Here is a 26,984-nt window from a genome sequence, read left to right as displayed (position 1 = left end):
TCTCTATCCTTGGGTTTGTGGGGCAGCAGCATATTGGAAATCCTTGGCCTCCTTTTGTGCTTCCTTAAAGCTTGAAAACAATCATGACTGAAGCTCTATTTAGTCTTTCAAAGATGAAGCTGGAAGAAAGCTACCAAAGTACAGCCTTTACATCTATTCAGTGCAACATCTGGAAGAACAGAGGACACCTCTTCTTTTTTCAAATCCAGGAAACTTCTCTCCCAGAAGTTTTTTGAACACCTCCCCTTGCGTGTCATTGGTCCAAATCAGGGCATGTGTCCATTCCTGAATAACCTCAGGGTCCAGGGTACTGGATGACTTTTAGACTTATCAGGCCCACTCCAGGGGCTGGGGGTGGGGTCAGACTTCCTTGAAACACACAGGCTGTGTGGGGGCGGATAGAGCTTCATAAAACAAGTTCTCTGATAAAAATCAGAGAACTGTTAGGAAGAAAAAAAAGAAGAATGCATGTTGGGCTGGTGACCAAAAATATCCACTGTAATTTTCTTGGATATCCTTGGAGAAAATTTTAACTGCTGTTTTCTTATTCTATTGGGCACTACCAGTACTAACAGCAATCTTTATGGTATCTTACTGTCTGCCAGGTGCTGTGTTTTACAGATATCTTCTCCTTTTAATCCTCAAGACAGTGCGGTGAGTGCCGGGATTATGTTCCCTGTTTTATAAATTAGGATGTCAAGGCTCAGTGACCTTCAGTGACTTGCCCCAAAACACTGGACTCGGTCAAGATGGAGGTGAACGTCAAAGTGTGGTTCCTGGGTGTGCGAAGAATGTTAACCGCTGCCCACGCGCACCTACAACCTGCCGAGCCTCCCAGCTCGTTGATTCTTCCCTGCTGTTTGGCCTTTACCTCAATTCCCTTTCAACACCCGCCCTCCTGTGGCCACGATGCCACGTTGTCATGTCCCCAAGCAGCTCCACCTCTGGAATTTGGAACTCTTGCCTTTGTTCACATTCTCAGGTGTTTGGCCTTTTTCCTTCCTGCTTCCTCATCAAAGCTCCTCTCTGACCCCGCGTTACCACCCATGTCCCTTGTTTCCTGCCCATCTTCCGGGCCTGTCAGCCCCTCCTGCTTCTTTTCCTTCTCTAACTTGCTTGCACTCTATGGCGACCATCTCACTTAATGCTCTCATCAACCCCTCCATTTCCTCATACCCAGTCCACCCAGGGTCCCGGCCTGGCTAATTCCCACTCAGGACTCCATCCTACCCCACATTCCCATGCTGGAGTTTCCTTCTTAATGCATTGGGAGAAAACTCCTAATTACTGTTTCCAGCCCCAGCTGGGCGCTTGGGGCCCTTTGTCAAGGAAGCCTGGTCCCCAGGCTCTCCACAGGCCCCTCCCCTGCCGCCGTCCCTCTCACAGATACACGACTACAGGAGGGTCCTCCTGTCCCACTGAGGAAGGGGCCCTCACGGGGAAGGCACCACCGAGCGGATGTGGCCCAGCCCCACACTCACACCGGGCAGGAGCTAGGCGGCAGCGTGACTGAGGAAAGGCCCAAGCCCGTGACGTTCGGGTGCTGCCCACTCAGGAACGTGGCAAGCAGACTCCGCGGTGGCGTGAAGGTGGAGTTTCCAGGAGAAACGACAAAACTAAAAACGAGGAGAGCCACCCCAACATTAGGTTACGAACCCTTGTGGCTGAGCTGATGGTGAAAGCTGTGAGGCTTGGAGCCAAAATGGGGCCCTGGGAGAGTCAGGAAACCAGAACAGCCAGGAGTGAGGAGCCCTGGAAGGGGAGAGAGGCGGCGGAGGCCCAGAGAAACCCTTGGGAGCATCTTCCCGGGCCGGGCCTGTGTGGGCGGGTGCATTGGAGGGCAGGAGCAGATACTCCTTCCTCAGATCCCCTCTGTACTTCCTCAGGGCTTAACCTTTCCTCCTGCAGTCCTGCTATTTCCTCACTCCTTCAACGCTCCCTGCTTTCCTGGGTCTTCATGCCTTTTCTTTTCACAAACTGGTTGGGAGCTTTTTCGTCCTAAAATACATTATAGTCTAAATTAGACTCTGTCTCTTTTTCCAGCACCTCCTGTCCTTCCTTTCAGACGGGTCACCTCCTTTTCTCCACCCTCACCTCCCCATTCCTACCTCCCATATCCTGCTCTCTTAGGTCCTGGGGGCATCATAACCCGCGTTCCCTGGCCCAATCCATTGCCTTTTCCTGGATGGCATCCTGTCTGAGCCCTTACAGCATTTGACACCCTCCCTTGAAACCTGTCTCCTTAGTCTTTATCACACCAGTGTCTTCTGGTTTGCCTGCTTTCTTACTGGCTATTGGTCTCCTTTATGGATTCTCCTTTTTCTTCTACTGGCCCTAAAATGCAAATGTCTCCCCACCCCCAATTCTGGCCCTGCTATTGTCTCTTTTCGCTCTACATTCTCCCCCAGTGCAATCTCATTCACGTCCATGGTTTTAACTCACCCATATGCAAATGACCCATGTGCTAATGAGATCCGTGTTTAAACTTAAATTTCTTACATAAATAAAGAGTGTGAGAGTCTAGGTCTCATTTAAATGAATTCTTCTTGTGGCTGCCTGTGGAGGCCGCTCCCAGAGCCCACAGTCCCATCACTTGCTTTTCAGAGTTAACTCTAAAAACATATACACACTACTATATAGAAAACAGGTAAACAACAAGGACCTACTGGATAGCACAGGGAACTATATTCAGTATCTTGTAATAACCTATAATGGAAAAGAATCTGGGAATTCCCTGGTGGTTCAGTGGTTAGGACTCTGTGCTTTCACTGCCACGGCCTGGGTTCAATCCCTGGTTGGGGAACTAAGATTCCGCAAGCCACACAGCACAGCCAAAAAAACAAAAACAAAATCTGAAAAAATCAGTTATATATATATATATATAACTGAATCACTTTGCTAGACACTTGAAACTAACACAACATTGTAAATTAACTATACTTCAATTAAAAAAAGTTTTCCGCGGGGCTAAAATGAGTTTGGGGATTAATACAACGCAGCTGATGCTGTCAGCGCCCTGCTCACATTCCTTGACGCTCACTGATTCATTATCCTCCTCTGGCTGACTTTCAACTGTCCACATCTGCGCTGAGGATTTTTTCTGAAACCAGAAGGCCACTTTCCTGAATGTGGTCCTGCTCAAAAGTCGAAAAGTGACAGGGAATAAACCCCCCCACCCTGGGAGCAGCGCTCAACAAATAACCCTCAGATGCTGGTATATGAATACATCAGCTCCCTTACCCCTCAGGCAGGATCATTTACACAGTCTCCCGGAGTTTCCCCACTGGTTTAAGCTCCAGGCACCCTCTGTGGTAACTAGGTTCACAGCGTGGCCTTCGGTGGCTGCTGTCTCATCCTCATCATTTCCCCACCTCCCTAGAGGTGCTCCCTGGACTTGCCAGATACACCATTTGTACTTGCACCCTGTCTCAGGGTCTGCCTCCGGAAAAATCTACACTAACATAGAAAGGTAAGCTTCAATTATGTGAGCGTTCATGTATTTGAAACAAGACTTCCGCTCCCATATTGCTCAAAAATGAGGTCTAGGGCTTCCCTGGTGGCGCAGTGGTTGAGAGTCCGCCTGCCGATGCAGGGGACGCGGGTTCGTGCCCCGGTCCGGGAAGATCCCACATGCCGCGAAGCGGCTGGGCCCGTGAGCCACGGCCGCTGAGCCTGCGCGTCCGGAGCCTGTGCTCCGCAACGGGAGAGGCCACAACAGTGAGAGGCCCGCATACCACAAAAAAAAAAAAAAAAAAAAAATGAGGTCTACATAAAAAAACCAGCCACCTTTCCCCTGGGTGTTCACATTCATTCACACACACACACACACACACACACACACACACACACGTATTTCTTCCCCTTCCCTTTCTCCTTCTCTCCTTCTTCCAGCAATTCAGCTCATAGACTACTTAGGGACAACCAGGCATTTTCCCTTGAATTCTCACAGCCCCCAAATCAAGCAATATTTAAAAAAAAAACAGGTCCACAGCATTCAGGTGTCTCCTAAGGCTTAGCAAACTGCCCTAAAAACCTCAAGCTCCCTTTAAAGAAAGCCTGCACAAACCTTCTCTGTGCGGAGTGTTCTTCTCCCGGCTCCGTGGATCCCGGCTTTCAGGTGTCAGCTGGATGGAGATGAGAACCCCACAGGCCCCTGTTGCTGAGCTGCTGGCTGCCTATCCAGGGGTGGTGGGGCGGGGGGAGGGAAAGACGGGCAGCAGGAAGCTGCCAGGGATGAGCGCCCTTTAGGCCTGGGTCTGGTTCAGTGCTGCGGAAGCCTGCGTGGGCCCACCTGTCCCGTCTCAGGGACACGCAGCCGGTTACCATCCCGGAGAGAGGCTCGGGCATCTGCTGGGCTATGAATCTCTTCTTCCTCTCAGGGTGGCAGCCACAGTTGCCAGCAGAACAGGCAGTCTTCACAGCCTTTCCCAAACGTGCCTGGTCCTAAGAATCACCTGGAGCACGAGCTAAGCAGACAGCTTCCAGGTGCTGGCTCTGATTCCTGATTCAGCATCTCCAGAGTGATGCCCGGGGCTCTCCGTGATTCACACGCCCCCCAGGTGATTCTCATGGGCGGGCACACTAGGGAAACAATGGAGAGGAGAGAGGCAGGGGCAGCTTCAAAGCAGATAGAACCCAGCTGGTCAGGTATGTACGTTCCCTAAGCTGACAGCCCTTATATCCAGAATGAATGGAAGTCATTGCTAGCATGGGGGCTTGCCAGGGCCTGCGACAGTTCTGAGAGCCCATGGAGGCTCTAGTCCAAACAAGACGTGTCTAAAGTGACCCTCATGGCCCAGGTGACCTTTTAAGTGGCATTTCCTCTTAGGTTTGCTGTAGCATAATGATTCCCAGTTGACTAGGTAGTAGGAGTAAGGAGGCAGGAAGGACAGTCTATCAGAGACTGGAAAGGGTAGAGTTGAAGAGATATTCTTCATTAGGAATTGCTTTGATTTGTTTTTCATCAAAGGGAATTTATATTGAAATTTCTGGGACGTTCAAAGGGTGTGAGATCTTAATGTTTCTCAAAATGGCATACAGTGTAAAATGTTTGCAGTTGGCTGGGATAAACCAGGAGCTTCAGGTCTCATTGGCTGGGGGAAGTTCTGGAAGAGCAGGACCTCCTGACACTCGGCCCCCCCAGACCCTGCTCCTGATTTGTCCTCTCCAGCCCATCTCCCCTCCGCCATCTTTCTCAGCTCAGATCACATACCTCAACACTGTGCTCAGAGTCACTGAAAGGCTCACTGCTTCCCTGAGATAAAGGCAAACGACTGTTAGTATAAGTCTCAAGATCCCTCTTGGGCCCCACCCTAATGGTCCAACTTTTTCTCCTCACTGCTCAGTGTGTGCCCTTCGTTCTTACACCGTCAGGCTACTGGAGTTCTCTGAGAACAGGAGGTATGATCCCACCTCTAAGCATTTGTTCTCGCTCCGTTTCTCTCCCTGGAGAGCCCCAACTCATCCTTCGGATGCCATTCCACTAAGTCCCTTTCATTTGCGTGGCAGAGTAAATTGTTTCCAAACTGAGACACGTCTGTTGAGAATTCAGTGCGTGGTCTTGAGGAAAGGTGGTGGGGTCTGAGAGTCAGCTGTGCATTGGCCCAGTTCTGCCCCAGGACAGGCACTATTCGTTGGGGCATCTTTTTTCTCCTTCCTCCCTTTCTTCCTATTGAGGTAAAATATACAAAACATAAAATTTACCATTTTAAATGTATAGTTCATTGGCATTAAGTACATTCACATTGTTGTGCAACCATCACCACCAATCAACCATACAACCTTTTCGTCTTTCAAAACTGAAACTCAGGGGCTTCCCTGGTGGCGCCGTGGTTGAGAGTCCGCCTGCCGATGCAGGGGACATGGGTTCGTGCCCCGGTCTGGGAAGATCCCACATGCCGCGGAGCGGCTGGGCCCGTGAGCCATGGCCGCTGAGCCTGCGCGTCCAGAGACTGTGCTCCGCAACGGGAGAGGCCACAACAGTACCGCAAAAAACAAAACAAAACAAAACTGAAACTCAATACCCGTGAAACAATGTCTTCATACCTCCTTCTCCCAGCCCCAGACAACCACTGCTCTACTTTTTGTCTCTATGAATTTGACTACTTCTAGGACCTCATATAAGTGGAATCACATGGTATTTGTCCTTTATGTCTGGCTTATTTCTCTTAGAATAATGTTTTCAAGGTTCATCCATGTTGTAACATGTATCAGAATTTCATTCCTTTTTTAGGCTGAATAATATTCCATTGTATGTATATGCCATTCATACAATGGAATGATTTTGTTTACCTGTTTATCTACCAGTGGACATTTTGCTGTTTCCACCTTTTGGCTATTGTAGTAATGCTGCCATGAACATGGGTGTACAAATATCTGAGTCCCTGCTTTCAGTTCTCTGGGGTATTATAGTTCACTGAGGAGTGGAATTGCTGGATCATATGGTAATTCTGTGTTTGGTTTTTTGAGGAACCACCGTACTGTTTTCCATGGCCACTATACATTCCTACCAACAATGCAGTAGTGTTTCAATTTCTCTACATCCTTGCATTTTAATTTTGATATGTTAAATAACATTTTCTCTTCTTCGATTATAGCTCTTCTAATGGGTGTAAAGTGATATCTCACTGTGGTTTTAAGTTGTCCTAATGATTCGCGATGTCAGGACTTCCTTTTTTTAAACATCCGTTTTACTGAAGTATAATTTATGTGCAATAGATGGTACCCACATTAAACGCACAGTTCAGTGGGTTTTGACAAATGTACACCCACGTAACAGCCATGTAACCATCCATGTAACCACCACCACAATCAAAACGCATAACATTTCTATCACCCCCTCTAGACCCTTTACAGTCAATTCTCCCCTCCACTTCCAACTCCAGGGGACCTCTGATCTGCTTCCTGTCACTATAGATTAGTTACACTTTCTAGAATTCCATGTAAATAGGATCATGCAATATATACTCTTCTCTTTCGGCTTCTTTCATTCAGCAAAATATGTTTGAGATTCATCCACGTTGGCGAGTATATCACTGGTTTGTTCCTTCTTATTGCCAAGTAGTATCCCATTCTATGGATACATCGCAATTTGTTTATCCATTCATCGATTGATAGACCTTTGGGTTGTTTCCAGTTTTAAGGCTGCTGTGAAAGAAGCTATTATAAACATTCTTGTTTAAGTCTTTGTGTGGAATATGTTTTCATTTTTCTTGAGCAACTACCTAGGAGTAGGATTGCAAGGTCATACGGTAGGTGCGGGTTTAACTTTATTAAGAAACTGCTAAACGTTTTCCCAAAGAGATTGTGCCATTTTATATACATTTGCCACCAGCAAAACGTAGGAGAGTTTCAGCTGCTGCATACCCTTGTCAGGGCGTCCTTCTTTCCATCTGAACATTTCTCTGACGTCCTCTGGCTGAGTTCAGAGGGCCACCAGTGATGGATCCTAAACTATGCCTATACGCACCAGGGGCAAATATAAAGGGAAAGGACACTGTGGAGAGGAAAGATGTACACAGCATTATCTGTGTAAGTCTGTATGTATCTCAGAATACGGACAGTGCTGGGAACCGCAACCTGATGTCACTGGGCAACAATTTATAAAGAAAAGACCTGTCCCATCCAGTCCTAGTATATGGCCAAATCTTATCTCCACACCTATAAAACAGGTTCCAACCTGTTAAGTGCATAGCTAGACTCCACGAACTATAGCCTAGTCATGAAGTATCACCAAGTACTACCTCTCTTTTCCTATCAGAGAGAACTGCTTCATTCTTCTGGTTACTACCTGCCACCGGTGGGACTAAATGCGGTTAGGCCAAGAAAGGTTAAATGTCTAAATAATTCCATATGCATATTTAAAGTATTTGAAAATTCTAGTTAAAAGGTTATATATATTTTTTACATCTGAATGAGGCTACTGATAGCATCTGAGGCAGTTTTATCTTAAGAAAAAAACGTTTAGTTATTAAAATAAGCAAAATGGCAACTGAAATTAAGTTAAATGGGAAGCAGAAGCCAGTATCACCCCTGACATTTTCTTCATAAATCTTTCTTAAGGGTCACTTTGCAAGCATGACTTCTCTGATTTTAAAAATCCAAAGATTAAAATCAGTACTGAAACACTAAAAATAATCTCAAAAAACGTGTTGACACAGAAGGGTAAAAACCATACTTAATCACACGCTTTTCCTGAAGTGGCTTGTTGGTACCTCAGCACATTTACTGGAGGAAGTCAGGTATTTAAGAGCATATCTTCAGTTGAAATGCTGCTCTTCCTTGGTAGGACCTGAAGCGTTATATTTCATGTTCCCTTAAACATTCCCCTAGGGTCAGCATTCATCTTTTCCTCATTTCATGTATGACAGTGGTAAGACACACACTGATGGAGCTGAGTGTAGGACCCAGGACCCAGGCCTTTGAGATATTTTTATAATCCTTCTGTTGACATTAAAAAACATTTAAACAACTGAAAACCCTCAGAAATCATGGCTATGTTGTTATAAAAGTACAGTACTTGGATATTAAGCCATTTCTTTAAGGATCATTATTATAACAAGCTTTTGGACATTCAGTGCAGCAGATTACAATCATGGCCTCTATTCTTCATCGTTCCCTATAGTTACGCCTTTGCCACGTGATGCTGAAACTCCTCTCACTAAAGAAGCAGTGCATATTTCTCCATCCCCTTGAGTCTAGGATGGCCTTGTGTCTTGCTTTGGATGTGACTATTGTGTGGATGTACCAGTTCCGATCCTAGACCTCGAGATATTCTTCGTGTTCTCTTGCTCCTCCGACATTGCCATGAGAATGTGCCAGGACCATCATGCTTGAAGAAGAGAGACAGTGGAGCACATTAACTCACCCCAGTCAACCCAGTCGAGGCCTTCCTACATCAGCTAAGAGATGCCCAGACATGTCAGCAGAACTATCTGAGTACCCCAGAGCATGAGCAATAAATGTTTATTATTACGTGCCTCTGGGATCTTGTGTGGTTTGTTACGCACCAGTACCTGACTGATACCTCTAAATCAACAGGAGTTTTTAAAACCCACAGACACAATTTGAAAATAAAATGGCCTCTTGGGACTTTCCTGGTGGCGCAGTGGTTAAGAATCCTCCTGCCAATGCAGGGGACATGGGTTCGATCCCTGGTCTGGGAAGATCCCACATGCCACAACTAAGCCCATGCGCCACAACTACTGAGCCTGTGCTCTAGAGCCTGCAAGCCACAACTACTGAGCCCACGCGCCGCAACTACTGAAGCCCGTGCGCTCTAGGGCTCACATGCTGCAACTACTGAGCCCGTGTGCTGCAACTACTGATGCCTGTGCACCTAGAACGTGTGCTCCGCAACAAGAGAAGCCACCGCAATGAGAAGCCCACACACTGCAACGAAGAGTAGCCTCCATTCACTGCAACTAGAGAAAGCCTGTGTGCAGCAACGAAGACCCAACACAGCCAAAATAAATAAATAAATAATTTAAAAAAATAAAATGGCCTCTTGTATACTCTCCTTTTGCCCCCTAAAACAGAGAATGGGTTTCTAAATTATTTTGTAAATATATCCAACACCACACTTAAGAAGCTGTTAACTGTGGTTACCTCTGAGGAAACGACAGGGGTTTGAGGGGAATTTTCCCTGGACCTCCTCTTGTTCTTTGGAAATTTGAACTACATGAGTGTTACCTATTCAAAAAAATGCACTAAAAATCCTACGTGAACACAGAGCATTATCTCTACAGGAAGAGGCACCCATTTCCGTACATACAGGCAAAGTCAATGACAGGGAAAATTATTTGTAAGGCTAAATCTTTTAACGGATACAGTCAGATATTTAGAGCCAATTATCTAGGGGGAAATATCTAGAGAATCTTGACATTCCAATAACTCTGCAGATAGATGTGCTAAGCTACAGTATAATTCTGAAAAACTTTAGCATTTTAACAGCTACACTGGGGTTTCCTGCTTGCTGACCACAAAATATACTAGGTCAAAGATTTCTTTTAACCACTAGTTCTGTTTGATTATCTGATTTTTCTTTTGTTTTAATGTGGATTGCTTTTTTGCTAGAGAAGTAGTACACACTCAGGAAAGAGGAAATCCATAAAAGGAAAAAAGTAGCCCAACTCTCCAAACACAAGTTTAAATGTTTGGTCATCAGCTTTTGCTAATAGATCTCACATGAATCTGTTTTTTTTCCTCCCATAGTGCTGGTTTCATACTGCATGTACATCACTGCATCTTGCTTTTTAAAAAATGAAGTACTATAAGCACTTCTCAGTGCCATTATATACAATTAATACATGTCATTTTAATTGGGTGTAATAGTCTTGGGAAAGCAGTCCTCTGGGGTTCAGCATCTAGAAGGTTTCCAGCCTTTAACTGATATGCAAATAAGGATGCTATTAAAAACTACAAGTCTATTATTTTTTTGTTACTTAAAATTATTTCTTAAGGATAGCTTCCCAGAAGCATACAACTGGGTCCAAGGTTGTGTACATTTTAAGGGTGATGACATTTTGTCAAATTGCTCTCCTAAAGCATGTCCATCAGAATTCTCTTACTCTTGCTGGGATTTATATTATCCTTCTTTCCATGCTTCCTCTTATGGCTGTTTATGGCTATCATAGAAAAAAAAATCACTGCTAATTAGATAGGTGTCAGTGCTATCTTGTTTTAAATTGTAGCTATTTGATTATTGATGAGACCCAACATTTTTCCCATACAAATTATAGTTCCTCTTTCACCATTTAGTATTTTTTTTATCAACTTGTAAGAGGGCTTCTATAATGGAGAATTTACCCCAGATTTATTGTACGTGCCACAAATATACATTCTCAGAGTTGGCTTCCTAAATCTTTGTTTTCTCCTTTCTTCTTTGTTTTTCGTGACAGAGTCACGACTCCCATCAGGATGACTCCTGGGCTGACTCATTTGCCTGAGGGTTTCCAAAGCTGCTCATTCCAGCACCATCAAGATTGAAGCTCCTGATGCTGACTAGCACCCTTAGCATGTCCCTGAGGTCACCATTTTTCAGCCAGACCCAGAGATAAGAAACATATGCACATCTGCTTTCTGGTAGCCAGGCGCTGCTGCTATCTGTGGGGCACTATCTTTACAAAGGAGAGTCGGGAGTCCGGAGTCGCCACTCTAAACGCCCAGCCTCTCATGAGATGGTTTTATGTATGAGATTAGAAACTTTTAAGCTATCTTTCCTCTTAGAAAAAAGCCCACGAGGAATGAAAATATACAGCAAGATAGATATCACCTAAGGCAAATTTTGATTAAGCACTTATCCTACTGCTACATTAAAAACTGCCCCAGAGAGTGATTTTAAGGATATGAGAATTGAATTTTCTGAATGTCTGGACCTCTGAGCTGGCCCAGTTTTGCCTCAGGGTCATGTCTCAGGGCCCTACTACTTAAAGTGTTCCAAGGACTGGCAATGTCAACATGGCCTGGGAACTTAGACTCACAGCCCCATCCTAGACCTACTGCATCGGTCTGGAGTCGATCAAGACGCCCAGATAATCTGAATGCATGTTAAATTTGAGAGGATCCCTTAAAGCAGTGGTATCAACTCTGGCGTACACATCAGAATCTCATAAAGGGCTTGAATACAATATGGATGTCCAGGCCCAGCCCCCAAAGATTCTGATTCAGAGAGCAGGGACTGGGCATTAGAATTGTTTAGAAGCTCTCCCGTGATTCTATGTGCAGCCAGAGATGAGAACTGACTTAAAGTTTCTAAAAGTTCCTTCTAACAAGACAGAATTGATAAACTCTCTAAAATTTGAAGTCTTCAAATTTCATGCTTCTTAACCATTACATTTTATGTTTAAACCCCAAAATCAGTTCCTGGAGGAGAAACACTGAAAAAAATTTTTTTCTTTTACTTTGTTTTGGCCAGTTCCAAGAGTAACTAGGTATCTCATGATAAGAAATGAAACATCAAAAACACACATAACAGGGACTTCCCTGGTGGTCCAGTGGTTAAGACTCTGCACTTCCATTGCAGGGGGCATGGGTTCAATCCCTGGTTGGGGAACTAAGATCCTGCATGCCACGGCATGACCAAAAAAAAAAAAAGTAAAGATTTGGGGCTTCCCTGGCGGTCCAATGGTTAAGACACCGTGCTTCCACTGCAGGGGCACGGGTTCGATCCCTGGGCTGGGAACTAAGATCCCGCAGGCTGCAGAGCCAAAAAACAGAAACAAAACAAAAACCACATACACACACAAAACAACTGAAGTTCTGCTGTTCAATGAGTCTCAGTGTTGACAATCCCCGCCTTAGTCGTGTTCTCACTCCCCAGCATGGGTCGCACAGCAGCACACTAAAATGGCCCAATTCTGTGGTTATTAAGATGAGCAAAACAGCCTGACTGGCTCTGCCACCCACCCCGACATCTTCAGGCTACTATAAGTGCAGCTTTCAAAGCTAACTCTCTAGGGTTCATGAATCCTTTCCTGACGTGATGACCAGCCAGCTGGGTAGAAACATACTATGTTATCGGAATTCAAGATGCCGCTGAATCTGACGTCTAGTTTTGTGTTTCCAGAAGACCAATGTGCAGTTCCCATGACAAGAAGCATGGCGTTTGCTGTTCTCTTAATAGAGATGCCACCACAGGTGGGTCATAGCAGCTGGCTGGAAACCAGGCCTCATGCAAAACTTTCCATTCACCAGGCCATACCGGACCTGCTGCCTGAAATCAACTTCTGTTGCTCCAAGATAATGATCCCCTCAGCTGTGAGGCTGCCAGAAACCCAATATGGTGGCCCGTAGCTGTGAACCAACTGTTTACCTCTTTGTGCTTTATAACATGACCAGTTTCCATGTCTTCTTGAAGGTGACAATGTTGAGAAATCCTGCATAAGACCAGTGTTCTCAAATTTTCTTGAGACTACACTTAAAAATGATTGAGAACACCTCAATACACTTAAAAATTATGAGGACCCCAAAGAGTTTTTGTTTATGCAGGTTATATCCAGTGGTGTGCTGGAGTCAGTTTGTACCAGCTCACGAGAATTCAATATTCAGGAATTTCTCAAGCCAACTGTTAAACCATCAGAAGCTTGAAATTGGCAGCAGAGGGAATATTTACACCGTGGAAATTGGCAAATGCTACGTATCAGAGCCTTTTTTCTTTTTCTGGAGATTGGGTTTAGCAGCAAACCCCTGCTTCTATTTACCATATTAGACATTAAAATGGAGAATTTTTGAAAATATTTCTTTCAGTTAAAAATAACAATAGGGCTTCCCCGGTGGCGCAGTGGTTGAGAGTCTGCCTGCTGATGTGGGGGACACGCGTTCGAGCACTGGTCTGGGAAGATCCCACATGCCGCGGAGCAACTGGGCCCGTGAGCCACAACTACTGAGCCTGTGGGTCTAGAGCCTGTGCTCCGCAACGGGAGAGGCCGCAACAGTGAGAGGCCCGCGCACCACAATGAAGAGCGGCCCCCGCTCGCCACAACTAGAGAAAGCCCTTGCACAGAAACGAAGACCCAACACAGCCATAAATAAATAAATTAATAAAAAATAAAATAAAATAACAATAAACCCATTACTCAGCCATAAAAATGAATGAAATCATGCCATTTGCAGCAACATGGATGAACCTAGAGATTATCATACCAAGTGAAGTCGGACAAAGACAAATATATGATATCACTTACATGTGAAATCTAAAAAAAATGATACAAATGAACTTATTTACAAAACAGAAACAGACCCACAGACATAGAAAACAAACTTGTGGTTACCAAAGGGGAAGGAAGTTGGCAGGGTACAAATTAGGAGTTTGGGATTAGCAGATACAAGCTATTATACATAAAATAAATAACAAGGTCCTACTGTATAGCACAAGAAACTATATTCAATATCTTGTAATAACCTCTAATGGAAAAAATCTGAAAAAGAATATAGTAATATAAATATATGTATCAATATAACTGAATCATTTTGCTGTACACCAGAAATTAACACAACATTGTTAATCAACTATACTTCAAGAAAAAAATAATTAAAAGAATAATGAAAAATCCATTACATGTTAACATAAATACTATATTTTTCACAAAGAAAAATTTCCCCCAAAACAGTGATTTCGTGAAGACAGTTACCTTGGTTTTTATTTTGGCAAACCTCTTTAATGGCTGGCTAAATGGAAGAGTCAGATTTTCATATCTGCTCCTGCATTCAGTCTGTTGTGCTACCACGTCACCCGGCCTCTGGAAAACGCAGTTGTATACTCGTGAGAGAATCAGACCAAAACACTATCTTAGTCTTAAGAGAGTTCTGACCCCGTGCATCTCCTGAAAGGGTCTCAAGGACTCTGGGGATCGTGGAATTGGAGCATTTCTCGTCTCTGCTCAGATCACAGCTTCCTTAACTGCACCTTCTCCACAAATCACACTCAGCTCATCCTGCGGTTCATTATTCTCCGTGCACATTTGGTCTAGCAATTTTGAAAGGAACAGCCACACAGCTGTGCCGGTTCTGCCAGGAAACTACTCTTGGTGACTTTCCCAGTAAATTTCATTATGGCCCCTAGGTGAGAAGCTACTAGCGGAAGGTCCAGGCTTCAGGAAAAAAGCTTCATCATAAACGTTGCTTAAGTTTTTCCATTTGCTCTCAGAGCTCAAGACTTCCTGAAGGACATGCCGACATTTCTCTTAACTTCTTAAATTCAAAAGTATAACTCCAAATTTTCCATGTATGTATTTAACAGTCAAGAATTCCTTTTCCTTTAAAATCCTATTTTTGACTTGGTGGAAAAAACATGCTTTTTTGTGTTAAGAAAATTTGTTTCTTGATTTCAAACATATTTTGAAAAATAACAACAAAAGAGCTTAAAGGTCACTTTCTGTTTCGAGTGGGAATCCTATTTTTCTGGTGGTCATGAGCTGGGCTGACTTCATTCAATACATCCATTTCTGAAATGCTGTGGAGACTCCAGGCCTCAGAAACTTAAGCTTGTGTGTTAACTTAAAAATTCTGTGTGCTAACAGAATTCTTGTTCCGTTGAAATAACTCTTCTGCTGACTATGAATTTAGAAGAACATTATCAGAATTTTGGGTTGCTTTTCAGCTCTCAGAGGTACTTGTAACTTTGCTTTTAATTCCCCATCCTCCCTCTGCCCCAGGTAGTGTTAGATGGCAAAGAACTGTCACTCAAGGGTGGCCCTTCCTTGAGTTTCGACATATGTATCCTCTGACATTTAATTTGCTTCTCTCTTCACTAGGAAAGAACTGCAGAGTGAGAGATATAGAAAACAAACGTATGGTCACCAGAGGACGTGGGGGAGGAGGGATGAATTGGGAGATTGGGATGGACATATACACACTACTATATAAAATAGGTAACTATGGGCTTCCCTGGTGGCGCAGTGGTTGAGAGTCTGCCTGCCGATGCAGGGGACGCGGGTTCGTGCCCTGGTTCAGGAAGATCCCACATGCCGCGGGGCGACTGGGCCCGTGAGCCATGGCTGCTGAGCCTGCACATCGGAGCCTGTGCTCTGCAATGGGAGAGGCCTCAACAGTGAGAGGCCCGTGTACCGCAAAAAAAAAAAAAAAAGGTAACTAATAAGGACCTACTGTATAGCACAGGGAACTTTACTCAATACTTTGTAATGGCCTATATGGGAAAAGAATCTAAAAAAGATAGGAACTTCCCTGGAAGTCCAGTGGTTAAGACTGTGGGCTTCCACTGCAGTGGGCACAGGTTCGAGCCCTGGCCGGGGAACTAAGGATCCCCCATGCCGCAGTGTGGCTAAAAAAAATTTAAAAATAAATAAATAAAGAGTAGATATATGTATATGTATAACTGATTCACTTTGCTGTATACCTGAAACAAACACAACATTGTAAATCAACTACTCTCCAATAAAAAACAAACAAACAAAAAAAACAACTGCAGACTCTATCCACGATGCTCATAACCCAGGAATCTGAGCATGTTCTCAGTGACATAACCTTGAATTTTCCTAAGAACGGATTTAAAAAAAAAGACACAGAGATCTAATCACCCAATGCCTTTGGTAGAGATTGTGCTTTTTTTTTTCTTCGAGTTTCATTCTCTGTGCCCCAAGAAGCTGACGTTTATGGGCTCCATCACCCAGGTTCCCTTGACCTCTGGGGGTAAGTTAAAATCAGGAGCAATGGGGAGGCATCAGCAAGAGATCAGAGGGTGGGGGGAGCAGAGTCTGTGTATTCCCTCCTCCACTCGTTTTAGGCCTGGGGTGGTAACAGCTTTCCCTAATTGCTAGGCCCTGGGGTGCTTCACCAGCTCTTGTTGGTTCCCTTAACCCTGGCCATGCCTCTGCAAATCACCTCTTCATTAACCGCTGTTCAGCTAAATCCTTAGACTGGCCTTCCTGACAGGCTCTAAAGATACAATAAAATCTTATTCCAAACAGATACCAAGCAAACTTTCAGGTTTATTAATAGAAGTTACATACATTTTTTTAAAAAAAGAACATAAAAACAGTGATGTAATATTTTATAAGTACATACTGATAATACAGTAATGAGTCTTATTAAGTCAGAGGTATTTTAATATAAACAGAATGAATGAACAATGACAGTATATCTCCACTAAGTTGGATAAAATGAGTATCGTAACTAAATTAATAAAAACAATGTTAGCTTCTACTTACAAGACATACTTTTATGTAAATCGTTCTATGGCATTTGGAAACAATTTGCTCTTTTAAATAGGTAAGTACTTGCCTTACAAGTTTCTACTCTTTTTGTTTAAAATGCCAACATTTTTTCATAAGGAAAAAAAGATATAATTCAACCTAATTTTCAAATTATTTTCTCAAATACATGAGGATATTCTGTACTTGATACTCATCATAGCTTATAAAATCATCTCATTAACTCTTAAGAAAAGTGAATGGAAAATAGAGAATAATTTTCCTGGATTTCAAAGTCAATTCCATTTTCTTCTGCCATTTCTAATCCGACTAACATAATGAATGTTTTAAAAATCTGACTTGAGTAATTTATTGAACAAAACATTTGTAAATAGGGTCCAATTAAGACAGACTGAAGGACTTAATCTTTTTTTATCCTTAGTTGTCATTTTGGTTTATTTTTTTCAATCTCTTTTATGTAAAACTTTGTTTTCATGTTGATACATAGTCAGATTGGCGATCATATTATGTACAGAATTTATAATTTTTATCTTGCTTGAATAACATTGTAATAAAACATTTCATATTCTGTTACTGAAGGAGTTATTTTTAAAAACACGCTTCCTGTACTATATTATGTTTATCTCAAGTTATAACCACAGGAAGATTTAACCCAAATGTTCAAAGTTCTTTATCTGCCAGGATTATGTGGAACTTGCTTGGTGACATCTGGCTAAAAGCACTTCTTTACCTAATGATGTGTTTCTTTCCCACGTCCCACTCTGTGTATCGGCCCACTTTGTCATTCTTGAGAGCAGGTTTCAGTCTGACTCAACTCTATTTGCCCAGCACCCATTAGAGTGCTTAGAGCACACGATGGGTGTCCATGTTTGCTATATAGGTGTTTCCACCTGGGAATGGTCCTTGCAGCATAACTGCTAGAAGTGAACGTGTCTTCTTTCTCCATTCTTAAAATGGGCAGTCTTTTATATCCATTATCTCTTGGGATAGCACATCCTACTTCACCAACTTCTAATAAACATGATAAGCGCACGGCCAATCCTTGAGGGAATCCCAGCAGGAGATAGCAAACACGGTGGTCCTGATCTCTCTGAACTGGCCCTGTCTTGTATCTACTGCTTGGAGTCCTTCATCTGGGGGCACAGTGCTTTGAAAGCCAGCCTCAGGTCACTGGTGGGACCCCTGCTCATTCTTAGTTTACACACACGGCGTGTAAAACAGCAAAAATGCTACCCATATTATCTGTTTTAATAATTTTTAGAATTCAAACTTTGATACGTTTAACATGAAAAACAGCAGAACTTTCTCTACACACAGATAGTACTAAGTCTCATCCCTCAATAACTTAAACATTGCTGTTGGACAATTTCAAAACACTTATTGGCAAAAGTTGTATAAGTCCAAACTGTAGAATCCCTCACTATCGATGGACTTCTTCAGATGTTCAGGGCTAAACTCCAGCCTAAACTTTGCATATGAAATCAGAGAATCAGAGTTTACTTCCATAATCTCTGGTGAAAAAAAGAGAGGGTTTCAAAGTGCCTATTCTATACTGCACTGCAAATGATACAAGTATATGTGTATAAATACACATATACACACACATATATCTAAAATACATCACGTAAATTTACGAAAAAAGTGACATTTCAGTTCTTGTTGTAACACTCTCTTGTAATAACATTGTTTTCTATTCCTGTTTTTTTTTTTTTCCTGTAACTAACAAATATATATGCTTAATGGCTCTCATAAGGAGGCATGTACATCATACATTTGTTGTTTTAGATGGTAAAGTAAATACTTTTTGTCAGGGACTAAGTAGAATCCTTAGGTTATTTGCTTTTTTAACATTTTCTTTTTAACTCACTGTTGGTCCCTTTTCCTAAGTTAACAGCTTTTTGTACACGCTGCTATTCAGGTTACTAGAGCAGGTGTCCATTTTACTTGCCATCAACTGACCGCTGCTGTTATAACTGCTGGGATCTGAACTTTCTTTGCAGCATAAGATACTGTAGAGGTACCTCTGGCACTCAGAGGAAGCATAGTAGTAAATCAAGGGGTCAACGCAACAGCTTATGCTGCTGACACAGACACACAGGAGGTAGGCAAAGTAGGCAGCCTCTGTCATGGAATTATGGGAAAGGAATGCATAATGTAGAATCAGCAGGATGTTTGTGGGTCCAAAGCAAAGGACGAAGATGCAGAAAACAGCAGCTGACAAGAACAAAGCCCGGGACTTCTTGCTCTGGTTGGCAACCGTGGAAGAGCTAAGAGATCGGATGATAGACACATAACAGACTGTGGAAATGATCAACGGCACAAAAAAGAAGATGGCAGAGAAGGCCGAGAAGTAATATGAGTAGTAGCCTTCGAGCAGTGTTTGGTTGAGCACATCGTGACAGGTGGTTATGTTGAGCCCCGGGACCTGGGTGGTCTGCTCCTTGAGGAGCAGAGGTACCACCCCCGCGATGGCCATGGCCCAGATGGCCAGACAGGTAAAGGAAGCCCTCCCCAGAGTACGCCAGGAGAGCGACTGCATGGGGTATACCACAGCCAGGAACCGGTCAATGCTGATGACCGTCATGAGCATGATAGAGGCATACATGTTACAGTAGAATGCAGCGGTGATGAAGCGGCACATGGCAGACCCGAATCTCCAGTCACTTCCGGAAAAGTAGTAGCTGATCTTAAAGGGGAGCACAGACACAAAGAGCACGTCTGCCATGGCCAGGTGCAGCATGTACACCACGGCGGGCTTCTTGATCTTCATCTTCAAGGTGAACACGACGATGGCCATGATGTTCAGAGGAAGGCTGACGAGGAACACGCCGGTGTAGACGGAGGGGATAAAGAGCGTCAACCAGGTGCTGGTCAGATATCCTGAGGCATCTTTTGAGATGAACTCGCGGGGTAATTTTTGAGGAGGACTGCTTCTGTTGCCGGAGCTTAATCTGTCTTCTGTGAATTCACTTTCATTTTGGTCCTCATCCTCCTTCAGTGGGATTGGTTCAAATACATCATTGGGATTCCTGAGAAAAAATGTCCGGGGACTCAGAGTATCATTTGTTGCTTCTGACTCTGAAAAGTAAAAATTTTAAAACGAATTACAAAGGCAAAAGAGACAAGGAGAGGGTACACTTTACTTTTGCTTTTTGTTTTCTTCCTGGGAGAGTGGGTGGTAAGGAGCAGGTGATACCCAAGGGGACCACAGACTTTATCAGGGAATTAGCTAACTCGAAGTAGTGTACCACATTTTGTTCTGACACAGCAAACCCTTTTCAAACTCTGCTCCTCAGAGATATGAGGTGAACGATACACTTTCAGAGATCTGCAGACATCAGGAAAGGCTGAGGACGTGATGTGAAAGAAAAGAGCCGTAACTTCTTTTCTATACGAGCCACTGTCTATATAAACAAATCACTCCCAGGCTATGTGACTTCTCTTTCGTCCGTATGTCTGCATGTATACATTTTCTCCATTTAGCTTGTGGCCACCCCTTGAAATCCGTTCTTCCTTGTGGAAAAATCCACATAGAAAGTTGAGGGAACATCTTAAAGGTTACGGAGCTACAGGTGAACTTGAGTAGGACCGAGGGTACCCATTTCCATGACCGTTATCCATGTGACAGTAGCTGTCCTTTACTAGCTTCAGTTGGTTTACACAGTAGAATGTCGCAAATCTCTCGTCATATTTGGGTCCAAGCCACAGTCTCAGGTTATCGTCTAATGTAATCACAAGGTACCTACCACACCGTCATCTTCCTGTCTCCTTCCTTAGCGGGCCAGTGGAGCAGAGGTCCTAGGCCAGTGGCCTTCCTCAGCTCAGTTCCAAAATGCCACATGCACGCAGGCAGATGCCAGGCCAACCAGGCTCTTTTGAGTATCACCCAGAAGTCAGTTGCAAACGTCCTTCTTTTATTACCCTCCTCCACCAAAAACATCCGTGTGAAATGTTCATCAAAGAAATGCAGCACTTAACAACTGGAACTCAACCAGCTTTTCCTTCCCAGGAGCTTTGCTAACATTCTGTCACTGAGGAGACTCAGACAGAGAGAGCCTTTGCTGGGCCTTGGCAAGCTGAGGAGTGGGGAGAGAAACCACAGGGGGAAAAGGATGAGGTTTCTATCCCTGGAGGCATTGGCCACAAAGGCTGGACACACACGTCACTCAGAAGTGATGTTAGAGGAATGAAAACTGGCCGGAAATTGGGTAAGTACAGTGGATTTTTAAGCTTTCAGTTTTATTTTTCAGTAGTGGAACCTTCCTGCAAACAAAAACTTACACAGAGAGGCATAATGCAATAAAAGAGATAGTTCTGCTTCTGTAGGGTCCTACAAGACCCTAGACAAAAATTACAAAAAACTCTGGATCCCTTTCCTCCCCCAAATCAATGACCTGAAGTTATTTAGGTTCACAGGGTCATGTCAGGGAGGGGAGGGATGGATCTTCAAAGAAAGGATGGCAACCGATGGGTTTCTTGTTTTCAGTGGCTTTTAGCTTGAGAGAAGGCCAAAGTCAGTGCCACAAAAGATGGTTGAAACTCAGATAGAAAACCCACAGTCTCTACTGCCTGAAGAACTAGAGGACAGAGTTCAGGGCAACTACAATCACTGGAAAGTGAGGAGAGAATCTCAGAAAAGAAAAATTCAGAGAGGGATAGAGAGAGCACCAAATTCCAGTGCAAATTCTGCCCCAGGCTTGGGTTGACTCTAGAACCTGCACACTCAAGGAAGATGTGAAGCAGAGTTAACTGCTAGAGTTAACACATTTTTGACTGGAGATGTATTTTGGCCACAGGTGTTAGTTTCTGCAAAAATCCCCGGGTCAATAATGTGTTAAAAGAATGGAAGTGTTATTTGAACTTCTTGCTCAAGAGGAAACGTTTGCAGTTTGAGTTCAACCAAATTAACTGCCTGCTAAAGCAAAAACACCAACATTCTTTGGAGAAATAAAACAAAATCTTGAGTCTTTACAGTAGGATAATGTCCATCAGACAATTCAAAATCATTCGATATAAAGAGAATCAGGAAAGTGTGACCCAGTCGCAAGAGAAAAGGACAATCAATGGAAACCAATCCCAAGATGACCTGGATGTTGGAATTAGCAGATAAGGATTTTAAAGGGTATGTTGCAACTATGCTCAATGAAGGGAAGAAAAAGATTTCATTGAAATGAATGAAAAAATAGAAAATAGCAACGAAACCAACCAATGGAAATTCTAGAGCTAGAAAATAAAATATAATAAACTGGCATCCATTTCCAAAATGAAAAGCAAACCTAGAGTAGCACCAACCGATACACAGTAGAACAGGGCCTGGTAGTAAAAACTTGAGGTCAGATGACCTCAGCAAGAGCATGAGTGGGTCCCCTGAGGGTAAAGGGGTGATCTGGCAGATCTCTCACAGAGGAAGAACAAAAAATCTGCAGTGATCTGTATCATTTTCACAGACGTAAAGAACAGATGTATGAATACCAAGGAGGGAAGGCGGGGATGGGATGAATTGGGAGATTGGGATCGACATATATACACTACTATGTATAAAATAGATAACTAATGAGAACCTACTGTATAGCACAGGGAACTCTACTCAATGCTCTGTGGTGACATAAATGGGAAGGAAATCCAAAACAGTGGGAATATATGTATACGTACTGCTGATTCACTTTGCTGTACAGCAGAAACTAACACAACATTGTAAAGCAACTATACTCCAGTAAAAATTAATAAAAAACCAATCTGCAGTGATGAGCCTCTGAGTACACATATACAGCTAGACTGTTCCCCAAGGGTAGGAAACTGTTCCTATTTAACTCTGAGTCTCCAGTACCCTGCCCCACATGTGGTAGGTATGGACCTTAAGTTGGCTTTTAATCATGGATTTGCATTCTAATACTGGCTCTACCAGGAATCACTTAACTGCTCTGAACTCAGTCTCAGAATCATTAAAATGGGATCCTAATACCTGTCTGGCCTACAAATCTGGCAGCCAGGAGCATCACATGTTAAATAGGATATATGTTCACTTTGTAAACTTCAAAAATTAATCAGTGTAAGAAATTATTATTCTTCCCCTATCACTTCAATGTGGTTTGCTTTTTGCTCACTCTCAATCATTTTAAATTAAAATGGAATCTGTCCCTCTTCCCTTCCTAAACATTTAGCCCTGTTTGGTTTATCAACCTTTTCCCGAAGTATCGCTTCCTTCCCCTTTCGAGGCATCTAATTCACTCTCTGCATCTTGATCCAGTCACATGGGGGCCTGACCCTGGTACAACGGCCCCTGTGGGAAGTGAGGCTACCCTCGAGGTCAAGGATGTGTGGGAAGCGGAAGAAAAGAATGAATGAGTTCTGGCATTTTAAGGCCACAAAGATATGTGTCCTCAAAAACGCTGACCCACAGGAACCTTAAAACAACACGACCCTCTGCTGTAGCTTTGGAGACCTGGCCAGAATGAGGACTCTTGTCACGCATGGAAGGGAGAAAAGTGCAGGCACGCATGTGTGCACACACACGTGAGCATCAGGACATGACCTAGAGGAGTGACACCTCTTGAAAACTACTGAACACTCACAACTAAGCTCTTAGACGCCATCACTTGGTCTGAAAATTAAACTCTCATTAGGGTTTACTCTGTATTTAATACTTTGGGAAAGAGTATTTGTTTTCAAAAATTTCTTCCCTGGCTAGGCCTTCTTGGGCAGTATGGTGTTTATGACAGAAACATTATACCCACTGGAACATGACATTTTATAGGCTGGAGCCCAGGAAGAATGCATAATCCCTTGATTAAATATCATTACCTAAGGTATCACCTTTTCTTGCCAACATAGGTTTGATATTTTGGCTTTTATGGGATTACAGAATGTCAGCAAATTTTGTTTGTTTAACTATATACCAACATCAAAGAAAGAACAAAACCAATTCCAGGTGACTAGATAAATCCAACTAGCTCAAGCCCCTTAGGTTGAAATTTGAGTTTGGGTATCTTGCTTTTCCTTTAGTCCTAGCCCAACTCATAGGTCAAGGAGAAAGTGCCTGTCAGCGTACAAAAAGCTCTTGTAGCACATCTGTGTTTTTATTCTTAAGTTATGGTTTAAAAAAAAAAAAAAAACTAAGTCAGGTCCTAAAATTGGTTCTCATACTTGTTGCTAAGTTTCACTTAATTTAGATTTCTCTAAAATGGCTCTAGAGTAATTTTGTTGTTGACCATAGCATATTGCTAACGAGCTTAAATGTGGACTCTAACTCTGAAGATTTTTAAAAATTAGTTAGTCAGGCACAGTGCTTTTTCTGACTTTGACGAGATCTGGCCTTGGAAGCAGAGTGGTGACCAGATGCTCTCTCAAGGTCCCATGTGATCCTGGAAGTTATTTATACCATTTCATCCTCCCACAACATGCCAGCCTTGGTTCCCACTCAGAGCACGGGCCTATAGGGCTCATGCTTTCTGGGAATTAAGAAAGCAGAAGTCCCAGGACCTCGCCTACATTCACACACAGAGCACGAGAGATGTACCCCCTGCATTTCTCCACGAGTGACTTAACACTACAGGTTAAAGAGAAATAAAGAGGATGATGGAAAAATGATGAAAACATACTAACTCCAAGCAGAAAGCAGCAACATTACAGGAATACTCCACTGTCTCAAATGCAAACGCACACCATGAAAAGAAGTGCTCCTTAAAGAAATGGCTGGTTCCGGATCTGGGGGGAGGAAAGACACAAGAAGAGTCTTGAACGTCTTCAAAGAATATTCGGGTCAGGTCAGAAAGGCTCTGAAGTCGATCCAAAGAGAGCTCCCCATTGGCCAAAAATCATTAAGAGAATAATGATGGAAATGAATGGAAACACTGGAAACATGTCATATTTGTTAAGATCTATGAGTTCATAATGATGCTCAAAGGAAAATAAAACCTTTTTTGTCACTGTTGGAGGAAATGAGGGGACCCAGTCTGAAAATTGGTAAATAAAAGCAAGGTTCAAGCAGTTATCTTGCCTTTTCTATAAGCAAAATATTTCAGGGAAACCAAATAGTCAATGAAGGAAATTTCTATTTTATAAAATAATTCCAGCTCATAAACACAGAAACAGTAACAGATTTAGAAACGCATCTTACAGCTCTTAGTGAAATCAGATTTAGTACAATGGTCATCAGTTGTTGCTAAAAACGTTAGGTGAAAGGATAGGTGATAGGGAACTTTCTAACAAGTGGATCACCTGACAACACCTGAGTCCAAAGAGTAACCTTAAAATCTCAAAAAGAGAGACAATCTTGAGGTGATGAAACAGGTGTGTACACAGCGCCACTGCTCAGGTAGTCTTGCAGAAAAACAAACTTGGATCAGGTTAAGCCTCCAGATGGACCACATTACAGAAAACACAGAGGACAGAAGGGCATGTTGAACACCCCTACAAGATGCAGCTGGCCAGATCCAGTATGTAGAAAAGTCTAGAAGACGAATGACCCTGTTTCTCTGACAAACAGCCTTGAAACAGGAGGAGAGGGAAAACCCCTACAGACTAAAAGATTTAAGAGACACATCTACCTAATGCAACAGTGGGCCGTGTTTGATCCTGATTCAAATAAATCAACTGTAAAAAGCACTTATGAGACAATCAGTAAAATGTGAACACCGACTGAATAGTACATGATATTAAGAAATTGTCCTTTTTTTTAGGTGTTATAATGGTATTGTGGTTACGTGAAGAAAAGAGTTCTTATTTCTAAGGATATATACTGAGGCATTTATGGATGAAATGATACAATGTCTGGGATTTGCTTTAAAATTGTCCATTTGGGGAGGATGAAAGTGAGGATACAGATAAAACAACATATAGGGGGTAATTGCACTGTCCACTTTTGGTATGTTTCAAAATTTCCATAATGAAAAGTAAAAAAAAAAAAAAAGAAGAAAAAGAAAAGCAAATATTTTATGCACATTTACTTGCCACTAAAAACTAAGGACAACAGATCCACCAGAGGGGAGACAGCAGAAGCAAGAAGAACTACAATCCTGCAGCCTGTGGAACAAAAACCACATTCACAGAAAGATAGACAAGATGAAAAGGCAGAGGGCTATGTACCAGATGAAGGAACAAGATAAAACCCCAGAAAAACAACTCAGTGAAGTGGAGATAGGCAACCTTCCAGAAAAAGAATTCAGAATAATGATAGTGAAGATGATCCAGTACCTCGGAAAAAGAATGGAGGCAAAGATCGAGAAGATGCAAGAAATGTTAAACAAAGACCTAGAAGAATTAAAGAACAAACAAACAGAGATGAACAATACAATAAGTGAAAGGAAAAATACACTAGAAGGAATCAATAGCAGAATAATGGAGGCACAAGAACGGATAAATGACCTGGAAGACAGAATGGTGGAATTGACCGCTGCGGAAGAGAATAAAGAAAAAAGAATGAAAAGAAATGAAGACAGCCTAAGAGACCTCTGGGACAACATTAAATGCAACAACAGCATTATAGGGGTCCCAGAAGGAGAAGAGAGAGAGAAAGGACCTGAGAAAATATTTGAAGAGATTATAGTCGAAAACTTCCCTAACGTGGGAAAGGAAACAGCCACCCAAGTCCAAGAAGCGCAGCGAGGTCCATACAGGATAAACCCTAGGAGAAACACGCCAAGACACATAGTAATCAAATTGGCAAAAATTAAAGACAAAGAAAAATTATTGAAAGCAGCAAGGGAAAAACGACAAATAACATACAAGGGAGCTCCCATAAGGTTAACAGCTGATTCCTCAGCAGAAACTCTACAAGCCAGAAGAGAGTGGTATGATATACTTAAAGTGATGAAAGTGAAGAACCTACAACAAAGCTTACTCTACCTGGCAAGGATCTCATTCAGATTCTATGGACAAATCAAAAACTTTACAGACAAGCAAAAGCTAAGAGAATTCAGCACCACCAAACCAGCTCTTCAACAAATGCTAAAGGAACTTCTCTAACTGGGAAACACAAGAGAAGGAAAGGACCTACAAAAACAAACCCAAAACAATTAAGAAAATGGTCATAGGAACATACATATCGATAATTACCTTAAACGTCAGTGGATTAAATGCTCCAACCAAAAGACACAGGCTTGCTGAATGAATATGAAAACAAGACTCATCTATATGCTGTCTACAAGAGACCCACTTCAGACCTAGGGACACATACAGACTGAAAGTGAGGGGATGGAAAAAGATATTCCATGCAAATGGAAATCAAAAGAAAGCTGGAGTAGCAATACTCATATCTGATAAAACAGACTTTAAAATAAAGAATGTTACAAGAGACAAGGAAGGACACTACATAGTGAT

The 26,984-nt window shown here is 42.8% G+C and overlaps 1 protein-coding gene across 2 annotated transcripts in view; it reads right to left on the bottom strand.

Moving 5' to 3' along the window:
* Positions 1-16,431: 16,431 nt before the first annotated feature.
* Positions 16,432-26,984, bottom strand: part of F2R (coagulation factor II thrombin receptor) — a 30,913-nt gene continuing 20,360 nt past the window's right edge. For both annotated transcript variants that reach the window (XM_060295907.2, XM_030846144.3), the window contains one exon: positions 16,432-19,745. In XM_060295907.2, the coding sequence (XP_060151890.1) occupies positions 18,550-19,745 (1,196 nt within the window). In that variant the 3' untranslated portion in view covers positions 16,432-18,549. The remainder of the gene's footprint in view (positions 19,746-26,984) is intronic.

Source organism: Globicephala melas, chromosome 3 (genome assembly GCF_963455315.2).
Source record: "Globicephala melas chromosome 3, mGloMel1.2, whole genome shotgun sequence".
Lineage (NCBI taxonomy): Eukaryota > Metazoa > Chordata > Mammalia > Artiodactyla > Delphinidae > Globicephala > Globicephala melas.
This window is presented reverse-complemented; position numbering and strand designations above follow the sequence as displayed.